Raw genomic sequence first — 23,521 nt, 5'->3', positions numbered from 1 at the left:
TTGTTTTATTTATTTACCTATTTATATTCTCCAATTAATATGGGATGTTCTTTTTTTTCTAGTACTTTTCACTGTACTGTATGTACAAGTTGGGGGGGGGCAGCTGTGGAACAACTTTGTATCTTGTAGTTGAAACTTGTGAAATGTTGGTCTACAATTTAAAAAAGAAAGTCAAACAAAAAGTGAAATCACAGCAGTAAGCAGAGACTGGCTTCCTGAGGAGGAGTGCAAAGATGGTTGAGGAGGATGAGGAGGAGTTGGGGGGGTCAGGGGGTGCTGAGTAGGTGGCAGACGTGGTGGTGAGCTGTGCCGTGGGGGCTGGTAGGTACCTTGAGTCCCTGCCAGTAGGCCCAAATCACAGCGACAGCGTGCTTACGCCTGGCCTCTTCCTTCAGTCTCCTCAGCTCCCTGCGAGCCTGTTGAGGGGGTGGGCGGGAGGAGAAAGAGAGCGAGAACAAATGAAGCCAGAGAAGATGAGAGGAAGAAGAGGGAGATACTGTTTTGCCTGAGGTCTGCAGACGTCCAATACACACACATACACACACACGCTCACACACACACACACGGCACACGAGCGCTGCGTGGCCATCAAGAGACTATAAAAGCCTCCAGCCTGCAGAAATGAATGCCACTGTGGGTCATATCAACTTCTATCTGGGGAGCTTCTGTAGGGGAGAGAGAGTTGGTGCGTTTTAGTGCAACTAAGATGAATGTACCGAGAGAGGAGCAAAAGTCACAACTCAGGCAGCAGAGGTCACTTCAAAGAATCCAAACAGTTCCTAAAAAACAGGACAAACAGTACTGCAACGCAAAGAGTAAACATGCTTCGGCTACACTAGAAGGAAGAAGTCATGCGGCAGGAGCAGGCAGCGTGCAGTGGTGAGAAGATGAAGAAGATGAAAACAAACCCAAAATATAATCTGGCCCTGGTGTGTGTGTATGTGTGTGTGTGGCCATATCCTCAATGGAATGGGTTTGCCCATATAACCTTGAGTCACTAACTAGTACCTACATTAGCTAAATTACTATTTTACAAAAAGACAGGCCTCTGGACTAATGATTACGATCCCACATGTAAAATACATGTGGGATCATAATCATTCGTCAGCATTGAGTGGACGCCGGGTTGTGTGTGTGTGTGAGAGAGTAAACTGCTTTGAATTGTAAATATGTTAAGAATGATGCGTATGTTGAAGGTTTCTGGGTGGGATGAGGAGGGGAGGATGGGATGGACGGGGGTCGATGGAGGCGGCAAGTCACGGCAAGTCAAAAATCGGCAAGGCTTCCCAAATACCTTGGTGCCCTGCCAGCCGGCCCAAATGACCGACACGGCATGTTTATTCCTCGCCTCCTCCTTCAGCTGACGCAGCTCCCTCCGGGCCTGATGAAAAGCGGTGGCAGTTGTGGAGGAGGTTAATTTCAGCGGCAATCAAAACTTAATTGTCTCAGGAGAGGCAGTGAGTGGGAGTGTGAAAAGGCATCATGAGGAGACAACAAAAAAGACGACCACAGATGTCGAGATGGACAGTAGGTGGTTAGCATCGACAGGCGAGGAACAGTAATCGGTGCTCACGTTGTTAGATCCTGCATATGCTCAGGTTTTAGAGGGAACCGCATTACTGCCACTCGAAAGCATGGGTTATTATGACATTATCTATAACTCCATAAAGACACGGACTTATAAGAAGCCCACATGTTTGCCAAGAACAAAGTTCAGAGAATAAACATTAACAGTGTCTGTATTGAGTCAGGATTTAAAGTTATTGGCAGGCTGTTAGATCTTGAAACAAAGTATTGATTATCAACCACCAATATCTTTAAGGAGAAACACTGGTTAGTACAATAAGATAAGATAATAGTGCCTTGTGCATTTATACTGCAGAATGTGCACAGTGACTAATACTACACTCAGCCTTTATGAACTGGCAACATCTGTATTGACATCAGCATGTTCAAAAAGGCTTCTCTGCATGAGCTTACTGCAGAAATCACGTGTGGTTGAAGTTAATATTAGATCATAGAAGTGGAGGGACAGATTTAAAACACCATGTTAAATAGACATCAAACCAAAAGACACACGCACACACACTTTCAAAACATGTGACCTATGTTACGTTATCTAAGTGTGGCTAATTTTGTTTCATACATCTTGAAAGCTAGTCTTTGTTTGTAAGGCCATGACTGACATACATAAAAAACAACCACAACAACTACCAAGACACGTTCAGACGATCCTATTTGTAACACTGAGACACATTAATCAGGCCAATGGACGGCAGAAGGACCGGGACTACTACACTATTAGAGTCACAGTGAAAATCGAACGGGACGGGACGGGACGGGATGTGGTGAACGGGGAGGACAAGACAGCTGGGACAGTGACACACTACAGCTGGGTTGAAATACCTTGGTTCCCTGCCAGTATGCCCAAATTACTGTCACAGCGTGTTTATTCCGCGCTTCTTGTTTTAGACGTCTCAGCTCCATCCGAGCCTGGTGGGTTGTGGTGGGCGTTAGATAAGACAGGTTGAGGATGTGAGGAGGGGGAAAAAAAGAAAAAAGAAATAAAAAAAAGGAAAAGAGAGGGCAGTGAAAGAGGATTGGGGGGGGGAAGAGAAGTTGCAGTTGTGTGATCAGTGAGAGAAGCAGGATTGCAGCAGCAATAATATCAAGGAGAGATTTGTTAAAACAGACTTCTTGGTAATAACTGGGGGCATTGGATGGGAACGCTGCTCGCAACGGGAAAAAAACAAGTGTTTAAGGCAAGAGTGGGATTTTTCAACACCAATAAAACATGTGCATCAAAGCCGAGCTGATGCTTCATTGAGGCAAACACCTTGCTCTTTGATATCCTTGAGCACATCAATGCATCAGTACCTGGGTGCCGTGCCAGTAGGCTGAAATGGTGGTCACTGCCTCCTCACATCTCTTTTGATATTTCAGCTCTCTCAGCAGTTTGCGGGCCTGGTTGGAATAACAGAATAACAAGCAAGCAGAGCGTTTAGTGTTGTTTTCTCTCATGACTTCATGACAGAAACCTCATTTAATTCTGAACAGAGTGAATTCATGGGACGGTGCACACCTGCCATCCTCTGGTGTAGGACTGCACCACAGTGGTGGCGCTCTTGATCCTTTGGTACTTCTTTTGTTGCTGTAAGATGGAAAAGGAAAGAGATTAGATTGGCCAAATATTATATTTATTTATCTATCTATCTTTTTAATTGTGATTTCGAGTGTGTTTTCCTCAATTATAGACTCACTGCGTATCGGCGGTACCACGCTGCCACCACTATCTGACTCTTCTTCAGCAGCAGGAACTGACTGCGGCACTTCCATCCACGGTAGATCTTCTGAATGAGTGTGGCCAGGTCTTGAAGGCATTGCCTCCTCCTTTCCTCCAAGAAGAAGAGCTACAGAGAGAGAGGAGAATTAACACCACAAGCCAACAAGACAGAGCACCTTTAAACACACAGCGCGATTGCTGGTACCAAGGTCAAATTTAGTTTGAGAAGAAAACACGATTAAATCAATAATTCAAGTTTTTTTTTTTTTTTATCTGAGCAAATTCTGTGATATCAAGTGTAAAGTTTAGTCCCTTCACAGGTAAAGAGGAGTAAGGAAGAATAACCCTGTACATCTTGGCCTTAGAATAAAACAATAAAAAAGTGACTACTGTGAATCAGCTTATATGGGTGTGAGAGCATTTTATTTTCCTTCTATAAACCAGGATTTTTGATATCACACATAAGAAAAAAAATTCTCAATTTCTTTTAGTAACATCTAATCTTTCTCTCAAGCTTGCAAACTCAAAATGACGTCTAGTGAAGTCATATGTTGCTCAGCGATTTCTCCGAAACCTTGGTTACAATTAATCTTGAGGCGTGGCTATGTTGGATTAAAAACCAAGAGAAATATTGTCTGGAAACCTGGATCACAATCTGCTAAACTAGACTGAATACAATTGATTTCACAGCTGCAGATATATGACAGAGATAAGTTGTTGATCAGATAGAAAAAGTGATTATAGTGGGGGGGGATTCCATCAGAATGAGCTCATGTTTTTCTAAGCTTTTGTTTGTATTGGTCTTTTGTAGGGTGGGGAGAATGTCCATTCAAACGCTATGGGCTCGAGCAGCTGAAAAGCCTGCGAGTGCCGAGTAAAGACGCTCATTTCCCATGTTAGATGGACGGCTAAGTGAAACCATGTGTTTTCAGAGTGGTGGTTGCATGCTAATTGCCAAAGTGGGGGCTCCGAGTGCAGCCCACCCTGCTTTACAAACATCTTACTGTGAGAAAACAGGCAGCTGAGTACACTGGAGGCAATCTTTAGTCTACTTACAAATGCATCTTCATCTTGCAGATGTCAAAGTGGCCGGAAAAACACATACAGGGTGACTTTTTACTGTTTATAAACATGTATCCTCTACCGTTCTTGGGTTCCTGATGAAGATCTTGGAGCGTCCATAGGAGAACTCTTCTGCTGGAACGGGGAGGTCGGTCATGAGCACCTCCACTCCTTCCCTGCGAAGAGCCGGGAGAGTTAGAGGGAGAGGTTAGAGGAGTCACCCAAAGCTCACTTGACACTTGAGCGTTGAGAGGATTGGGATGCGAGAGAGGGCAAAGACAACATAGCGTAGCATTAATGATGTCACGTTTGAGAGAAAGAGAGGGGGGGGGCTGATAAAAGGAGAAATAAACATATCGAGAGGAGAAAAAAAATGTGGACGGAGGAAATAAGAAAACCCTGCAAAGCACTGAGGGATAGCTGAACAACAAGATAGCGACGTATAGAATAGAGTAGAATAGAGAATAGAGAATACTTTATTCATCCCTAGCAGGGAAATTCACGTTAGTCCAGTAGCTCACACAACAATGACAAAAAAAAAAAAAAAATGGTAGAGCTGATAGGAATCGGCGCTTTTATCGGCACAGTGGATGAAACATGCAAGTCTCCCTGATACAGAGCGCAGGAGAAAGATAAGGTTAAATGTCTCAACATGTCGCGGTTCAGAGGGGGAATGGTTCTTCAGTGAACGACTGGTACGTAATGTGAAAAGGCTGCTGTTGGTTTCTGAGAGGCCCTTTGTGTGCAGTTAAAATGAATAGCACAAAAGGAATAAATATGTATATATGCCGGAAAAAAGTTGGATGGAAATCATGAAGGCAATAATTCTGGACTATATTTCCATAAAAAAAGATGTCCTTCTAGGTGTCATGATTACTTTTAAATTATGCTTAAAGATATATTACAGTCTGGTCAGAAATGTGGATTATTTCCAGCCTTTTGAGCCTTTGTTTATCCGGGGAAAGTCATCTGAGCCCTTCTCCAGCAGTAACCTGTTTCACATTCACACAGCTCCACACACACACAGTCACACCTGGGAGCTGACCACTCCAACTCCAGTCTATTAGTGCTGGTCACGGTCAGTCCACCGGGAGCAGCACCGAGGTTCAGTCCCATACTTAAAGACACCTGGGAGCGTTTCACACTTTCCACACTCAGATAAACCTGGGAGGGATTTGCTTTGGCAACTACCCAGCAACGAGGCCAGAATACTTTTTAGTCCCCTCACCTGCCCCACAAACCGGTCACAGCTTCAGAATGAACGCAACCGTTACCTGGCGGGCCCTCTCCAGTGGGGCCAGGTGCGCTTGCAGAGCATTTTGTAGCGCTCCAGGCAGGGCTCGTAGGGCTGGCGGAAGGCGTAGCCAGCCCTCCTCACGCGGACGTTCTCCATCAGGCCCAGGTAGCGCACCTGATGGCAAACCAGGGACTCGGTGAAGATGTGGGCCGCCTTCTTATCGTTGGGCTTGATGCACCTTTAGAGGCAGAGAGAGGGGGAGTGGTTACATGGTACACCAGTGCTCGACTGTCAGTCTATCACCCTTTTCAGAGCCATAACATATGGGATCTCCAGTGTTCTGGGGTTTCTGGAGACTTTTTTTTTTTTTTTTACGCTAGAGCGAAAACGCAATAATGAATTCCTCATTAGAAGCAGTTTGCAGATTTCTATTTTGTCAGCTGTGATAGATACCAGAACTGACAATGATACCAATATCAAGATTAACTTGCCACAGTGCAGAAATTAATTACATCTGTCAATCAACATGATACCCGAAAGATTAAAATTAATACTAGCTAAGCAAAGCTAAGTTGGCTGGATTAGTTTCCAGAAAGTCATTGGTTTGGGCCAAACACTCAACAAAAAACATCATACTCAGACAACATGCAAAACAATATTGTAATAGACAAAAGACAGACAGGTAATGGTGACATCTTACCGGATGTAGTTTGGGTTTTTGGTCTGCAGGTTCCTCATCAGCGTGCCCACTGATGCTTTGAACTGGAACCCAGCAGTCGGTGGTCTCTTCAGGTTGACTTTGGCAGGGTTGCCCTCAGGGAACAGCTGTTTGATGAGGCTGTGGTTGGCCTTGTACATGGCCTGTGAAAGGTCTCGGTATAGCAGGTCGTTGTTCTTGTCGACAAATCCCTCGGCACGGTACAGCACCTTGATAACAGGGGAGACACGCGATAAATCATTTTTTCCAGTGTTTTCTATAATCCCCTTACAGAGCCGCGGCGCACATCCTGTGTTCTGCTCTGTGGAAGATTTCTCATTGTTCTGTGCCACGGGCTAATTCATGCCGACAGACGGTACCTTGCCGGCGTAGTGCTGGATGCGGAAGCAACTGTGTGGCAGGCTGTGGTCGGTGAGGAACTTGGAATTCTTGCTGAGGCGGCTCTCAAAGTGCTGGTGTTCGGCACAGATGGTGTTCAGTTTGTCCAGGAAGGTCTCGTCGGTGACTGTCCCGGGCCTCAGGCACTCCTCATCCAGCATGGCCAGGATGCCGTTTTGGTTCTGACCGTCATAAGGTGAGAAAACGTGAAAAGATGTAGCCGAACAGATGTATCAGACAAAGAAAATGAAATAGAAAACCAGTAAGTAAGTCAGGCTTGAAATGTGTGTTCACACTGAATTGACCCGTGTGTTGTCTGAGCAGAGCGAGAGACTCACTTACATTCTCAATGAGGTCACAGATAATAGCGTTGTTGAAATACTCGATGTTGGTCCACTCGATGCCCTGTGACAAAAGACATGACGATTAGAGACATAACGGCTTCTCCATCGTTAAGCACGGCTGACAAGAAGTCTTTGTGTGTGTGTGTGTGTGGCTGGCTGATGAAATATCACTTGTGTGCCTTGCGCTTGTGTTTCAACACAACTCAGAGCACTTAGTCAAGTACCTGAGAGACAGCCCTAATCAATGTTGATTCCATTATAGCTCTATATGTACTGTAGCCTTCACAGTAGAGACCTACTGGGTGTATGTACACAATGTAGCTACAGCTTCTGGTACTGGTTTTATAATGATGTCTGTCATTTTCACTGCTGGGGTTTCTAAAGCTAAAGTGATTAGATTTAAAAATATAAAAATAATTTATTTCTTATTTCTGTTAAATGTGATTGAAAAAGTATACTACATAAAAGACTATGACACAAAGCCCCCCCACAGCGAGTGGCTTTTAGCACGGCTCCCTGAAACAGAGGCAATGGACAGGAACAGCATTTTATTCATCTGAGGTGTGTCTCTCACTCTGATCTAAATCCTTATAGCTCACTTTGTTATAAGCTGAGGTTACGTAACGTCTAGACACATACTGCAACAATTAATATTTTACAAGGGGAAGTTAGGCTGAATGGGTACACATATCTTCAGAGAGAAATACAAAAAAAAATGGGCAAAGTTACAGTTTATATTGTTTATAGTTTAAATCTAAATGTTGGTATATCAGACTTTATAGTCACATTTATCCCCGCTGGTTTTATATTACAGTATGCTCCTCTACGACCTCCTCTGTCTCCATCTCCTCTAATAGCCTGAGTAAGCACAGAGCACACATCCTCTCTGAACAGGGAAAGAAAAACATTTTCCATCTTGCACTGTCAAAAAGGCCACTGGCCCCTGAAACACCCACTTTTGCCAACATCTAATTCACAGCTTCTAATGGTTTGGGAACATAGCTTCGGTTGATGTAAGCGATGTGACAGAGCAGGAGGGGGGGGGGTGGGGCGTAGAGGAGGTGTGGCTTAAACTGATGGGTGACTGGCCAAATTCCTGATTGGTGGACCTCCCTCCATTTTTCCAGGGCTGTGGTATTTTCCCATGCAGTATACTGGACAGAGGCCAGGAGTGGAATATCATTGGTGGTGGTGTTAGTGGGGGGAAGGGGTGTGGGGGTCACCGCTGCAGCACTCACATACATAGAGCTTTGAAAACAAACAGAGCTTAAAGACCCACAACGGGGAGTGTTTACTCTCACTGGAGTGAAGGATCATTCGTCCCAGAGATTCTTCGGAGGGGGGAGGGAATTAACTGAGAGTGTGATGGACGACGGGGGCGGGATACGATGCATAAATGTAGTGGAAATGCATTTGGGTCAAGGGCAAGAATGTAGATTTAGCTGAAATAGCACAAGAGGCACAACGGATGAGTGACATGACCAGGTTGAGATGTTGCTGCGGGGGCCGCCGCCATGATCAACTGTCAGCACGGCAAATTGGCTGCTGACATGTTGAACGATGTAGATGTACGGCCGCAGGTGAGGGAGTGCTACCAGGGGCTACAGGCTGGGCTTGACGGGTCATTTATCCATGTGTCCACTCCCCAGCGTGCGCTTGTGTGTGTGTGTGTATGTGTGTACAAACTTACCTCTCTGACATATTCTTCCTGCTCCTCGCGCAGGGTCAGCTCGATGAAGATCTGCTGCAGCTTCTCGTTGCAGTAGTTGATGATGAACTGCTCGAAGCTGTTGTCCTGTGAGAGCCGCAACATGTGAGAGATAATTAGTTCCTGCTGTTAATTAACATGTTAAATTCTGAGGCTGCCTGAACTCATCGTCGTATTGTTTTAATGTAAAAAAAAAAAAAAAACTAAACAAAAAAAACAACATGTCAAGTTTGTTGGTTTCCACTAGGATAAGCAATATGCTGATTTTTTTTTATTGCTCAGCTCAAAAAATACTTTTTTTCCTGCAACATTGTGTCATATCTCAAAACATATATAAACTCACAGTCACCAATGTTATAATAATTAATTGTTTTGCTTTTTAAAGCCAATGGTTATGCATGTAAATGTACTAATGAGGAGAGCTTATACTATGTTTAGACACATTTTGCTTTTTGAGGTTGTCAGTATCTAGATTAGTAGAAATAAAAGTTTCCTTATAATAAACCTTGCCTGCAAATTCACACATCTTTATTTTGGAGCTGTGGGGCTCTGAAGGTTAAAGAGCTCCACATACAATAAATTATCAGCAGAAATCAGCTGGAACAAAGTATAACCTGCAGCTCTTTGATTTACAACCTCATCACTTTGGCAAGCATCAAACATTGAATCAATCTGGGCAGTAAACAGCTGATAACACTTAATATTGCGCTTGATGATAACTGCTAATAAGGAAATAGTTCCTGTAAATTGTCACAGACCTTATTAAACATTGATGGAGCGTTAACCCTTTGGACTTGCTGTCAATTATGACCATTGAGCGTATAAGTCATGTTAGTGGGCGGATGGTTTTGTTGTAAGTTGGGTTAAGTCAAAATTGATTCTCTAAAGACACAGCAGGGGTTAGAGCAGCATGTTTAATGTTTAGTAGAGCACAGCAAGGTTTCTCTGTGACCAGGAAATGGGACACGTGGCCACTAGGAGATCAGTTATTAATGTTAATATTTCCTTTCCATTTCCTTTTACTGAGAAACCAAAAGGTCATCCACACCCCAAACACACACACACACACACACACACCAACCAACACATTCACACACTCTCTCCCCTTCTCTCGCTTTCACACGCACACACTTGCAAATTTACACCCAAGTGGCAGCAGACACCAGGCTGAAATATGACAGACTAGCATTGTAACCCTAAAATATTTCTGCTGTAACTCTGATGTTATATAACAAGCAGTTTACAGCAGGAGGAGGAAGAAAACCGCCATAAAACTAGGTTTGAAGTCAATGGGCTCATTTATCAGAGGTGTTTTCGAGAAGCCCTAGGATTTCATATTATAATAAAAAACAACTTCATTTCCAGGGATCGATAGTGACCATGAATGTTTACCATCTTTTACTTAATTCTTATTGGCATTTCTAATTATTCTTAATGCTAAACCTTCCACATCCATTAAGGTAGAGATTTAATATTGTGCTGTTGCCATGCATCTATTCTATTAATAATCTGGCAACTGTGATCTTCTTTGTATAATTAGGTTATTTAAATTGCCTATTGAAAACATTAATCTAGTGTTGAAGGAATAGTTTAACATGTTTGCTACAGCTACAGTTAGTTTACTTTTACAGGGAGCAAGAAGATAACTTTTACATCTCACTTACTGCCACTCTGTAAACTGTTGAACTCATTGGAAAAAAGTGTAAAAATGATATGTTGTTGTCGCACATCAGTTACAGGATGTGCCAGGCTACTTTGTCACCTTTTTATCACAAGGCTGTTGTTTAAGAACCTCTCGAAATAACACAACTCAACAGGACGGCAAACTGCCACCTCCAAAATGATCACCGAAGCAAGAGTGTTAAGAACACGGAGGATTTACTGCAGGGCTGTTGAACTAGACATCTCAATTTCACCTCGGTGTTCTAAATAAACACAGAAACTGTCGCATGTCGTGACTCAAATGATACAAAGGCCTCTTGAATAAGCGTCCTTTTCAGCCGTGTGGCTATGCTGCACACCGGGAGCGCTAAATTATCTTTAACGAGGAGCTGAATTAAGTCGAATGAAGTCTAGATCACAGCATGCTCACTGGCACAGCAAACAGGCCGGTGCAGGTGTTACTTACTCCATCCTGGTGACCCAGACACAACACAAACAGTCAGAGGAGAGGAAGGACTGGAGAGTGAGTGGGGTGAACAGGCAGGGATATGAAAAAGACATAAGCAAATGGGGGGGGGTGGGGGATGGAGGGGACTGAGGGCATCAGGCAACAAGGCAAGGAACATTTATGCTTCCTTTAGAGCACTCCGACTGTCTCACTCTGACTTGCATGCACACATGCTTAAATATGTGCAGTGATACTGAGGATAATTGCTTACAGTGTAAAAAGCGCAACTGTTACATGTATGTGATGCATGGAGGATGTGTGTTTTCCTGTGTGCTGAGCTGTGGCCGCCCCTCTGCTGTGAAATGCTGATTTCAGTGCTGAAATCACCTCGCCACAAAAACCGTTTCACCCCCCCAACCCCGGGAGCAATAAAGCTCAACTAATCTGATCTGAAAGTTGTTTTATCAACCCCTCAGTTATTGTTGATAAGCTGCTCACAGGTACCAAAACACGCACGCAAACAGCCCCGGGGCAAAATCCTTTTTTAAATGCAATAAAAATGCTTGTGTGGCCAGATTCTGTCCTTGCAGCTTATCAGAACAAGACGAGTGGCTTTAATCTGCCGTTTGTCTTACCTCAAATATCTCAAAGCCATAGATGTCCAGCACGCCCATGACCTTGTGTCGAGTTTTAGCCTGGGCCTGTGGGGTTAACAACAACAATTGTCAATATGAGCATTATCGTGGCAGTGCCGAGACATAAAAAATTTAAGCTAAATAATTGAAAATAAATGAAACGTATCGACTGCATTACTTACTTTAATGCTTTCGTTGATCCTGGTTACTAGCCAGCTAAACAGACGACTGTAGAGATTTTTGGCGAGGGCATCTCTGGCGTAGTAGGCCTGTTAACAAATAACACATTATTGGCAATGAAGTGACAATGAAGCAATCAACAGAAAACACATCAACACGCTTTCTCTGTATCTCTGCAGATGCAATATGTCAGACATTTAGATAAAATCCTAAGAGCTAACACTTATATTATTATTCTGAGGTCAGGTTAATTCTCTGAAGCAGTTTCCTTCTGGTTTTTGGACACAGGGTTTGGTGAATCCATGTCATACAAACAGTCTGAGTGAACTCACTAACCTCTCAAATATGACCTACATTTGAATTTCCAGAAGGAATACTGCTCATCTATAATAGAGGGGTCTTCATGTAGCATTGACATGGATCAGAGTCGGCAGCCAGTGGAGCAAGTCGAGAGGAAGAAATGGCCCTTTATCTTTTAATGAGTGTCTATGTGTGTGTATGTGTGTAAGTGCGTGTGTGTGTGTGTGTGTGTGTGTTAATGTCAACACAAGTAGGGCAATGGTAGAACTGGTGCTCGGCAGAACTGTGACTTTGCCTCTGACCTGAGACACATTCAGGGTGGTGGAGACTTTCTCCATCTTGGCCTCGACTGTACGGTAGCTGAACGCCCTCTCCAGCACCGACTGTTCGATCCCCAGCAGCTCACACATCTCCTTCAAATCTGCAGAGTGAACAAAGAAAAGTTACAGACGATAAACAAAAACGTCTGCGAGGATCAGGGGGAAACGCGTATAAATCTTCAACTTGTGATCATTGTTTTGATTAAACATCCTTTGTTCAAGTAGGTGGCAAAGATAAAGGATGTCGTCTTATTTGTCAGCAACTTCTTCCTTAGAGATGTTTATGCTCAGATGCAATTTAAAAATTTAAATAACCACCTATTCTTTCCCTGTAATTTGCTAACCTGTTTCAGTGGAGAATTAGAGTGAGGGATGGTTTGGGGTAGCTACAACAAACATCACACATTCTCAAACTTTTCTCTTTTTTTCCCCCGTTTCTGTTTTATCTCAACTCATTTAAGGGAATAGGAGGATTTCTAGAGCTATGTGAAAACATTAGCCATCCCTTTTTTTCCACAGTTTAAATATATATGCCTCTGATGATACAGTAATCACACTGACAGAGCTGGAGGACTGCTCAAATGTCACATACTGTATGAGCAATCATGCTGCAGTATGGTCTGTGATTCATATGGGAGAAATGATATCATTTTCTTGCCAGTCAGACGGATCATGCCACCGTCATGGAGGAAAATATGTAAATTTAATATTTGGCTAAAGAAAACAGCTGTGAGGGTGATAACGTACATACACACATACACACACACACACACACACACACACACACACACAAACACAAACACAAACACAGAGGTCTTGTTACGCAAATTATAAAACACAAATATTTGCTGAGGAAGACTACAGAGGAGAGTGCAGCTGCCAACAGGGGGCAGTGGTTCAACATCATGGTGAACTGAATACAGTAGTTGTTGGGCAGAAAAGTTGTGTGAAAAATCCTAACTATGAAATGCTCAGCATAAAAATACAATGAAAACATGAATACAATAATTCGGCTTGTCTGATATTTATCTAATCAGAACTAAAGCACCTGGGTGCTCAGCACATCATCAATCAGAATCATTCAAATGAATGAATGCCTCCTGTGTTTTCTCCTAACCCACCGTTTTTGTCTTTGATGCGACTCTCGTCCGTCCCGTTACAGCGTGACTCCGGCTTGAACTCGATGTTGCCGAGCTTCAGCACGGCGGCCACCAGCTCCAGCACCGACTGCACCTCATCCTCCATGAAGCCCACGATCTGCATGGCATTCTGGGGAGGACCAGTAGATGAAAAAAATAACATGGGCACAGTAGCAAATGGAAACTAAACTATAAAGGCAGTGCAATGGAACTGTGTCTGTGACTAGTTAAGTAAGACTGAAATGTTGTTGTTGCAGACTGCCAGCACTGTAACTGGTGTTCACATGATGAATGAGGTTATACACAAATGTCTTCTGCAAACCCTCTTATTTTACACATCACATACAAAAGCGGAACAGAGAAGATCCAATGAGAGATGAGATGATAACTGTGTGTTTTCAACCTTCAATTCTTTGATTCTTAACTCTCTTTAAATCATAGAGAAGAAAAGCACAGACACAGGTTCAACCTTCAGAAAAAAGCAGATTTTAAACAGTTGAATATTTCATGTTTTTCATTAAATCCCAGTCCCTCAAACAGGAATGTTTTATGATTGAAGTAAAAAACAGAGAGGGCCACGTGGAGGGAGGGACACACTGTTTGTTGGGAATGTGCTCTTGTATTTCCGGTGGTGAAATGCAGCTGTGCGGGGGGAAATACAGTGAAAACTCAATGCGAGGGGGCCAATGTGAAGCAGGATGTGAAACAAACACGGCATAATGTGACAGAACAGAATGAAAAGGGCCGGAGCGGAGCATGCTGCGGCATGACCGATAACAATGGAGTGGAGTAGAAACAGTCCCTGACAGACACAACATCCGATGTGCCACCGTCAGTAAAAGGACGAGAAGCGGTGGCGCTGCACACACGCAGGCAAGATCCTGCATGTGTAGGAACAAACATATTTACATATTTCTGCCTGGACTGTGACTGTTACAGGCTGAAGCGTGGATTTGCCCGTGCTGGTCGATACAAACCTGGCTGGTTCAGGTTTTCGCTCCCTTTCAAGTTCAGGTTCAGTTCAAAGTTCAGTGCAACAGGTGGGAGGGGAGGGGAGCTGGTGCGGAGCGTTTATTCATAATCTGAGGGGGGTTGACTTTTATGACCCTATCTATACTCTGTTGGTTTGTTATGTCCAGGTGATAAGGAGAAGTCAGACGGCCTCTACCCTCTGTACAGGGTTTAGATTAGCTCGGCATGACGCAACATGAAGAGTCAGGGCTGAACACCGCTGCACAGTGTGATGCTGCGTGGGATGCAGGTGTTTTCTTGTTTATCTGGAGTCTTGTAATCAGGACTTCTTTGGAAAAGTGGGATTATTTCCTCCCTGTGGTGTTTGGGCTCACCTTTTAAAAGGTCAGCTGGGATTATGTCTAAATTGGGTAAAATGTAATACAAGACAAATACTGTATGTGTGTGTGTGTGTGCCACTCACTCTGACAGTCCTGAAGTTGGCTGCGTCGTCCAGCCCAGTGACCATGGCTGAGTCCAGGCTCAGGTAGTTGTACTTGCTGAAGTCCCGGTGCAGCTTCAGCTTCTCTGTGACACACAAAAACCATGTGGCTGCTATTTAAATTTTTGTCTGTTGGAAGCAGTTTGGCTCAAGATAAATGAGGCCTCATTTACATAAAATGGAAGTTACACACCCACACACCTACACACACACCTGGAAAGCACCTGATTAAAAATAACTCGCACACAATTGTATAATTATGGTTACAAACTGTGTCGTCTTCTAATAAAAAAAATCACTTGATGATGCAAAAATTCAAATTGGTCGCCCCTGTGCCTCGAAGCCTTTTTGTCCGACCTGCGGGCTGTTGTTGCAGCAAACACAACATCTACACAGTGTGTGTACACATTGAGGTAACTGCTGTGAACATTACTCTGGAGGATCAAATAGCCCTCTTTAAAAGCCCTTCTATCTAGTAGCAAAGAAATCTATACCTCTCATGGGTGCATGTGTCAGGTTTCATTAGTTTTTGCATTAACTACGGCTAAATCAAGCCTCCTCTGATGTGTGCGCTCTAGAGTCAATGACCATTACACTGTTCTCCCGTGTTCAGGACATAAAACAATACCCTCTGCCCACGGAAAAGCAAATAGAAGGAACAGGTTTCACGGCCCTCCCTTTGTTCTCTATAGTGTTTGTTAGGCAGGAAGACTGGGTCATTAATGTATTGGCCATGTGTTCGTGCAGCTGCAGTCCTGCTGAAAAAAAAGCCTTACATTGAATTTTAGTCTAAGGACTGCTGTGCTGGTGGCTCCGTGATTATGTAAACCATCCCAGTCTGGTGTATGATGATTAAATCAAGACAATGTGGCAGAACATCCAATAACAGTGAGTCTAGTTTCCCTTGGACAAGACTGCTCGCTAGCTGCTGTGAAGTTTGATTCATCGCTTCCTGTGAGGCAGAGATGTGTATGTTCACAGGCCAGAAATTATTCTAGGCAAACAGGCTAAATATATTACAACCCCAGTTTTGTGGTTGTGAGCTGATAAGAAGGGGGAGAATTTCAGTTGCCCATTATTACTGCCATTTCTTTCAGATCAATGAGCCCTTTAATCTGCGAGTCCTTCATCGGAGATGCACACGGCCTAAAAATACACCGATGCTTCCATTCGGCTCCCGGTTCCAGTGTTTTTTTATGACTTACTGAGCGTGTCGTCAGAGGCTCCAGACAAGAGCTGATAAAAGACGTGGAAGTTCCTCTCTCCTCTTGGCTGCTTCACCACTCGTGACTTCTCCAGCAGGTCTAAAAGTGTAAGAGGACAACGAAAGGAAACAATGACACACAATGACAAAATGTCACTTCCTAACAACAGTCTTTGGAGGAAATGTTCCTGCAATGGTCTGCGGTAAATACGGCTCTGACCTGTAAGTAGTGAGGATGCCCGGGCTGCATCTATACACAGCTCAAATGGGCTTTTTACTTCAAATGATGTGTTTGAGTTGCCAAGGTGACCGGGCCAATGTTGTGTGTATAAACACTACAGGAAGCGCATGGAGAAAGAAACCACACAAGGATATGGAGCGTCAGCCCTTTCTCCTGGGCTCCTAACCAAGTGCAACAGTACCTGATTAAAAGGGGACCCATCATCCACTCACCGCATTAGGCCCAGTATGATTTAATTAAAGACCAAACGCGGAGCCCAGTGGCATCCGAGGCTATTTGAGATCCTCTTCACTGCCAGCCTGGCAGATAATACCACCCAATTCATCTGGTTAGAAAAACCTCTATTTCAGAGTTAAGTTTACACTGAAAAAAAACAAAATCCACATAAAGTTCCTTTTTAATTGTAAGCTGTTTTTTTTCCCAGTCAGCTGTCAATCTTCACAAACTCTGACTCACCAGTTGGTGGGTGCTGAGAGGACAGAAGTGCTGCACCAAGCATCTAACTGGAGAGCTCTACACAGAGACCTGGGGCTGTCAGGAGTGAGCAGTGGATCAGGCTTAATGTGAATCTGTGACACCCACTAGCCATGAATCACATAAGTGGCTCTATAAGAGCAAGCGCATCAATAATACAACATCCATGACTGAGTGGCTGGCAGCAGGAATATGGAGCTGTGATCAAAGACACAGGGAAGGCAGGAGCAACACCACTGAGGAGCCACTTCCTTAATCCCATTTTTGTAGATAGTTTTTTGACACCATTCTGTCATAAACACAAGAAATAAATCAATGTTGAGGCTCGGATTATTTGCATCATAAGCAGACTGAGGTGACCTTAAATTCTGTGTCCTGCCAAGTCATTCAGTCAAACTGCTTGCTTTTAAAGGCCGCAGATTCCATTTTCATCCGGAACAGCGTTTATTGCCTGCTCTGCTCTCTCTGCTTCAGATAAACAAACACACATAAAAGTGTCAGTGTGGGGACAATATCCTGTTAGGCTCTGACTTAAAGGTTTCAGCTGTGTGGCCACAAAAAAAAAGAAAAAATGTCTTTGCACTCTTTAACTAACCGGAGCTACTGAGAATCAGCTTCACAGCTATCTATGCTCTGTAGGAGTCCCAGCGCTCCAAGGATGTACATTGAGGAGAGAATAATGAGCTTCCCGGCCTGCCCACAAGAACATCCTCATCCATCTGTCTCGCCCGTCAGCCAGCTCTGTCTGAAGCAGTCACATGTCGCTGGTTCGTCTTCACAGACGGTCCCTTGTGTTGGACTGACTCGGGCCAACGAGACAGAGGTTTCATTTGTATCTTTGGCCATCACCTCCTCCCTTTGTTTCTGTGACCTCTGGCTGGGAAGCCAGAGCAGACAAAACAATGTGAACGGAGGCAAGATCAAACCAAAACAAGAGAAGAGAGCAAAAGAGAGAAGGTCGGCATGCGGAGAGGTGTCTTTTGTTGGGCGCGAGGATCTGAGATTTGTTTCAATTCAGCAAAAATTGTTTTTTTACAGGCTTTCCAAAAATGTGCAACTGTGACTCATTAAATTGAAAATTTCAACAGCTGAAACAGCTGAAATAAACAGCTGAGGAAAAAGAAAACTGAGCTCAGTGCATGTACATGTGAACAGGTTTTATATCTGCAGTGTAATCAAAACTGATACTGATACACATTTTCCTAAAGCCCCACTCGGAGAAGGGGTCTCTGGTCTTTGGTTTTTCTTTAAGGGCTGTTTATATTTTAAGAAACAGGGCTGAATCAAGGCTCTGGGGACAGAGGTGTCCTGACCTTTACTGTGCAGATTGTCCTTTGAGGCTAAAATTGCATTTTAAAATTCTAGGCTACATAAGTAAAATAAGCCTGACACCTCATTCAAAGAGAGCCTGGTGAGATAATGAAAAATATATTGACATTCAAAGTGTATTAAGCTTCTCGCACATCCACTCAGCTAAATTGCAATGACTAACCCGCGTAGAATAGCGTATGTTACAGTATGGATTCTAGTGCGAGTGTATTCTCCAAGTCTACTTATATGCGACACCCTCACACTGGGAGACTTTGACACTGTGATGATTAATAGTTAACTGCGTTGCTGGGAGAATGGGTTGATGTGGGACAGATCAAGGAGGAAGAAGACATTTGAATAATATGATTACCCCTCTATAAACATTTATTTATTGACTTTTTATCTGAAGGGGCGCTTTCATTTCAATACTACTCACAGTTGCTGATGACTCCACCCAGAGGATCTCCTTTAAAGTCAAACTCAATGTCCATGTACTTTCCCTGTGGATCAGAACACAGAAGTTACTACTAAACATACTTATAACTCATTTTCTTAACATTACAATGAACCGGTTCTCAAACCCAGCTCATGAATTCCGCTCAACTCCCACCTAGGACCTCTGCACGCATCCATTCATGTTAAAACTATTGCCCCAGCTGCCAATCATAAACAGGGCCGCTATGAAAAACTGGCCTCTGCGGAGGGAAAGCCCCCACGCTGCCAATTCCTTTCTACTGGAGGCCTAAAATAAACCATCTCAGGCCCCCTCTCCTCCTTCTGTCTGAAACTTGGAGGTTAAAACAGAGAGTCTTGTGTGTTTGATTTTTTTTCCTCCTCTGATGTATTAATAGCAGGCAGGTCCTCAGAAGAGGCCAAGCTCAACTGGTGAGTGGGCTCCAGCTAGACTCAATAAGCCTGCTGCACTCAGCAAAATGAGGCGACAGTTTGATTCATAGTTTCCCGATAAACCGATGGAGCTCCGATGAACTGGTATCTGGTGAGGTCCTTGACTAGAGGTTTGTGCCAAGGTTACCTAAATATAAACAGATCAGGGGCATAATCCTTTATAATACTCCCTGTAAAAACTGCAAGTGCAAGAACTGACATGTGTTTGGATGTACCAATGTAGGTAGAAGATCGGATATACAGTAGTGGGAAGTCTAAAATTGGGACAGAAAAAGTACATTGGCAGCTAGCCTGTTAGCCGCTACTGGCTGGAATAACCAGTTTCCATGATAGTGTTAAAGAAAAAAAAAGGCTTATGGCATAACACCATGGATATACTGGAAACCGTCATATAAAGTGACTCACTTGTTGAAGAATTCACAGGAAGATAAGCATTTCTGTGAAAAGAACTTAACATGAACACAAGACGCTGATCTGATGTAACGACATGAAATAAGGGCTGGAACTGAAAGAGGCCTCCCTTTGAAAACGCCCAGCCAAAAAGCATGAGCATGTTCTCTTGTGAAAATCTTTTCATAATGCCACTGCCTGGAAATTACTAGTTTTCGGGATTTGTGTCTGTCTTTACAAACAGTGACGTGGACGCTGAATAATTCCTGTGACCGTGTCTCTGTCTACCATAGAGATTAACATTTGATTCCTTTCAGCGTCCTCATTCCCAAACCTCAGATTAGAAAAACTGATAAATTACCGTAACTGAATGTAGAAATATAAAATTTTATGTGAACGAAGGGGCCAAACAGAACTGAGATTTATCTTATAATCACTGTGTTGATGAACAGGCGTGAAGGTCAGAGGTTTTGTCAAAAGCATTTCCACATGGCGTTTAGCATATGAAGTGTCCATGGCCTGCTGGAGCCACTGACAGGGCTGGCACACACATTATTATGCCTCATTTACCAAGGGCATGTGTATACAGGAAACATCAGCCTTGGGATCTTGAGAGCTTTAAACTAACAGGTTCAGACTTTTGCTTCAACCATCATGAAGTTACAAGGGCTAACACACAGCAACGAGTGAATACTACAGCTCAATTAACGGAAAGAAAGAAAAAGGAGGTCATTCTGCTCAGACAAACTGATGCAGGGGGCATGGATGAGAAATATATAGAAATGACAAGAAGAAATCATTAAAACCGTGCACTTTAATCGGCAAATCAATCAAATAGTGGCAGTGGCATTTATTGTGTCTGTAGGGGATACTTACGAATCTGGATGAGTTATCGTTCCTCACTGTTTTGGCATTCCCAAAGGCTGAGACAGGAGGAAAATCATGAGTCAAACACACTGCAAACAATGCATCATCTCTGCTAATCCATCCAATATAAAGTTTAGCCAACACATTAGACTCAGACCAAAGGCCTGTCTCCAGATATTCCAGCCGTTATTGATGATCCTTAACATTGTGCCCTCTCTCCAGCTAGCTGTCAATCATAAAGGGGGCTGGATGTCAAAGCCATTTGCACTGATGAAGCCCCATAATTCTGTATGGATTAAGCAAAGCACCAGGGCTTTCCAGGCTTAGGAAGAGGCTAAACCTTGCTGTCACGCCACATTCACATCAAAGTGCTTCAATATGTGTCCCTGCTTATAGATAAACAATAAACAAACGTGGTGCTCAAACACAGTCTTGTGGGGTATGCATTTTTTTGTGTGTGTGCACCAGGGTAAATGGCTCAGAAGCACATGTGCACTGGGACTTGTGTTATGTGCATAAGAGAGCCTTTTAGAGCGGTATTATCCAGTCTTGGGTACTTTTCAATTGCTTCTAACCACATTTGTACATTAAAGTGCTATTAATGTGTCATGCAACACAGCACTATTAGCCTGACTGCTTAATTACTGATAACAGCTGATTAATGTGTGTTTAAGTCTACGGTTTATGTGAATGTGTGAGCTGTTGGTCCGGCTCGACGGCAGCTGGAGGGCAAGGACACGTAGTATAAAGAGAGCCAGAGAGATAAAAAGCAAAGAGGCGAGAAGAAGAATCAGAGCAAGGAATGAAAAGAAATAGAGGGTGAAAAAGAATGAAACCAATAAAGATTGCGAAAGAAAGCGAAGCGGAGAGTCGCAGAGAGCAAGCATGACACATGTGTATGTGTGAGTATGTCTAGCAGGATAACGGTGTTCCCCTCTCCCTCTTTTTTTTCTGCAATAGGGCAATTAGATCGGCAAGAGTTAAACTCTTGCAGATGTGCAGGGTTTCTACAGTGAACTGAACTGGGGCATACAGCTTCATCACTCATGGGCATTTCCTGCCCACTGCCCCCAATTAAAATACAGCTGTTCCCGTGCCAGCAGAGAGATGTGGGAATGAGACACAGCGAGTGTGTGTGTGTGTGTGTGTGTGCGTGTGTGCGCGAAGGGAGTTAGCAAAGAAAATAAAGAGTGTTTTACAGAGTATTTAGAACCCCTACAGTCTTTTTTTTTTTTTTGCTTATCAGTTTCTTGTCTGCAACAGTGACAGTGTGCTCTATCTAAAAGTGTTGTTGTGCAGAGCCGTGCCGTGCAGCTAATTATCAGCAGTTTCACAGTGATTGAAAGTAGTTTTTTTAGTCATTGCATCTTCAGAAACCAAGCAAAAAGTATTAAAGATAATAACAAAACTGAAAAAAAAAATGCTTTATATAGCTGCCGTTTGAGGCTGAATCTGTGTTTACATGTTAACTGAATTGTTCAAAGTGTGAACTTCAGAGGATGCAGCACCCTCCGTCTTGATGCCAGAGCTTCAGTGTGCTCGGTGCTTCACTCACCCTCCAGCACAGGATTGGACTGCAGCAGCTGTTCCTTGACCTTATTCACCTCCTGGCCCTTCCCACACACCGCTGCCACATATGACATCACCAGCTTGCTGGCCTCTGGAACACACACACAGACACACAAACACACATACGGTCAAACTTTTTTTCTGAGGAGCAAGTGTGTCGTGCCCACCCTTCTCGCCATTCCCCACAAAAAAATCCCCCCTTACATCATCCCCCTTGACACTCATATAGACAGGGTGTGAGCATTCACCAGTCTGGGGGAACACAGCCTCCACAATAGAGAAACACTTCTGTTTAATTTGATGGCCGTTGTTGCATCAGCTTATCATCATTCAAGCTACTGACTTCTCTGGGACTTCGGGGGATGCACTGGAGAAACTTTCCACACTGAGATGATTCCCATTTATCCACTTCTCGTGTCAGAAGCCGATATATGAGACGCCCTGAGGAAGGGTGTGTTGTTGAGTGAAGCATGTTCCCAAAAATAATTTTCTGCATGACGAACGTGACACGAGCTCAAAAAGGCTGTACTGTCTGGAACAAGTGGGATCCTTGTAGGATTGCCTGCTGGCGTCCGAATCATCTCTCCTGTCCAGTGAAATGACAGTGACCCAGAACTGATGATGTGTGTGTGTGTGTGTGTGTGTGTGTGTGTGTGTGTTGTGCCAAGAGAGGATAGAAAGGAGCTTGCCGGTAGTTGCTGGTAGAGACTGCAAGATGAGTCTGGCATAAAAATGCCTCCAGACATGCTCATACACTTCGCTAAGGTGGATCAGGAGTCACTCCCTTGCTGAGAAACAAGGTACACTGCTTCTGCTTAACATTTTTATCTTGCAGTGTAGAAAAAAAATGAACTTTCTAAGTCATCTCCTGTAATAAACCCCATGTTATGTCTTCTGTATGCGACGCTGGCATCTGATAATGTTTTGTCACAGTTCCTTGATCCTACAGACGCCACAGCTAGACAGAGACATGAGAAAACCCACAGCCAGACAGGAGTGTCAATGACCCATATCCGTCAGGAAGGCACGTTTTTGATGGCCCTGTTCCCCCACGAAGCTTCTGGGACGACGCTATTACTGAAATCCTAATTTATCTCCTCCACCTGGCTGAACGGCTTCTTGAAGTGGGGTAGTTTATTATCTAGGAGACTCATATAAAGGTTAGCCCATCATGCAAAACGAAAAAGCTGTATGTTTTATTGCTTTGTCCTGGGTCTGTTTTATTATCATTCTTATTATTGCAATGAATAACTGTCAGCCAAGGTGTGGCTTCTGTCAAAATGATTGTGTGGCCTCATGGCTCTGGATGTGCTGCGGGGTGAAGTTCAGTTGTTGAATGCGAGTCGCAGCCAGAGATCAACGTGCTGATAATCCAAAACCACTGACGCCTTGAAAACAGTCACATCATCAATGAATGAGAGATCCAGGCTGTAACACACCTCTGTTACTGATAAAGTGACAGCAGGACTAGATAACAATTTCAAAAGGAAATGAAAGCTGGAGGGAAAGAGCCAGACACTCACAACTCATACAATGGATCAGTTCTAGTGTTAACATGACTTTACCCATTCTAAAACATAACCAGAATCACAATGTCCATAAACTCCAAGAAACAAAATGTTCAGGTAGTTGAGTAAAACTCATAATCATAATCTAATGCTTTGACAGTTTCTGCTGTTAGCATTATTTTTC

General features: G+C 43.6%; 1 protein-coding gene across 5 annotated transcripts in view; it reads right to left on the bottom strand.

Annotated features, from left to right (window-relative positions):
* Positions 1-23,521, bottom strand: part of myo1b (myosin IB) — a 62,062-nt gene that overhangs the window by 6,969 nt on the left and 31,572 nt on the right. Inside the window, exons 5-25 of one of the 5 annotated variants that reach the window (XM_085764772.1) lie at positions 21,816-21,920; positions 20,270-20,316; positions 18,534-18,597; positions 16,073-16,171; positions 14,850-14,953; positions 13,397-13,544; positions 12,258-12,376; positions 11,658-11,744; positions 11,476-11,541; positions 8,713-8,817; positions 7,021-7,083; positions 6,660-6,860; positions 6,283-6,509; positions 5,620-5,820; positions 4,428-4,521; positions 3,261-3,410; positions 3,083-3,151; positions 2,878-2,964; positions 2,407-2,493; positions 1,295-1,381; positions 330-416 (exon numbers count right to left, since the gene is read on the bottom strand). In XM_085764772.1, coding sequence (XP_085620898.1) covers positions 330-416; positions 1,295-1,381; positions 2,407-2,493; positions 2,878-2,964; positions 3,083-3,151; positions 3,261-3,410; positions 4,428-4,521; positions 5,620-5,820; positions 6,283-6,509; positions 6,660-6,860; positions 7,021-7,083; positions 8,713-8,817; positions 11,476-11,541; positions 11,658-11,744; positions 12,258-12,376; positions 13,397-13,544; positions 14,850-14,953; positions 16,073-16,171; positions 18,534-18,597; positions 20,270-20,316; positions 21,816-21,920 — 2,297 coding nt within the window. The remainder of the gene's footprint in view (positions 1-329; positions 417-1,294; positions 1,382-2,406; positions 2,494-2,877; positions 2,965-3,082; positions 3,152-3,260; positions 3,411-4,427; positions 4,522-5,619; positions 5,821-6,282; positions 6,510-6,659; positions 6,861-7,020; positions 7,084-8,712; positions 8,818-11,475; positions 11,542-11,657; positions 11,745-12,257; positions 12,377-13,396; positions 13,545-14,849; positions 14,954-16,072; positions 16,172-18,533; positions 18,598-20,269; positions 20,317-21,815; positions 21,921-23,521) is intronic. The other 4 variants (XM_085764773.1, XM_085764774.1, XM_085764775.1 and 1 more) reach the window with 4 other exon arrangements.

Source organism: Trachurus japonicus, chromosome 21 (genome assembly GCF_045865225.1).
Source record: "Trachurus japonicus isolate A0001 chromosome 21, Traja_1.0".
Classification (NCBI taxonomy): domain Eukaryota; kingdom Metazoa; phylum Chordata; class Actinopteri; order Carangiformes; family Carangidae; genus Trachurus; species Trachurus japonicus.
This window is presented reverse-complemented; position numbering and strand designations above follow the sequence as displayed.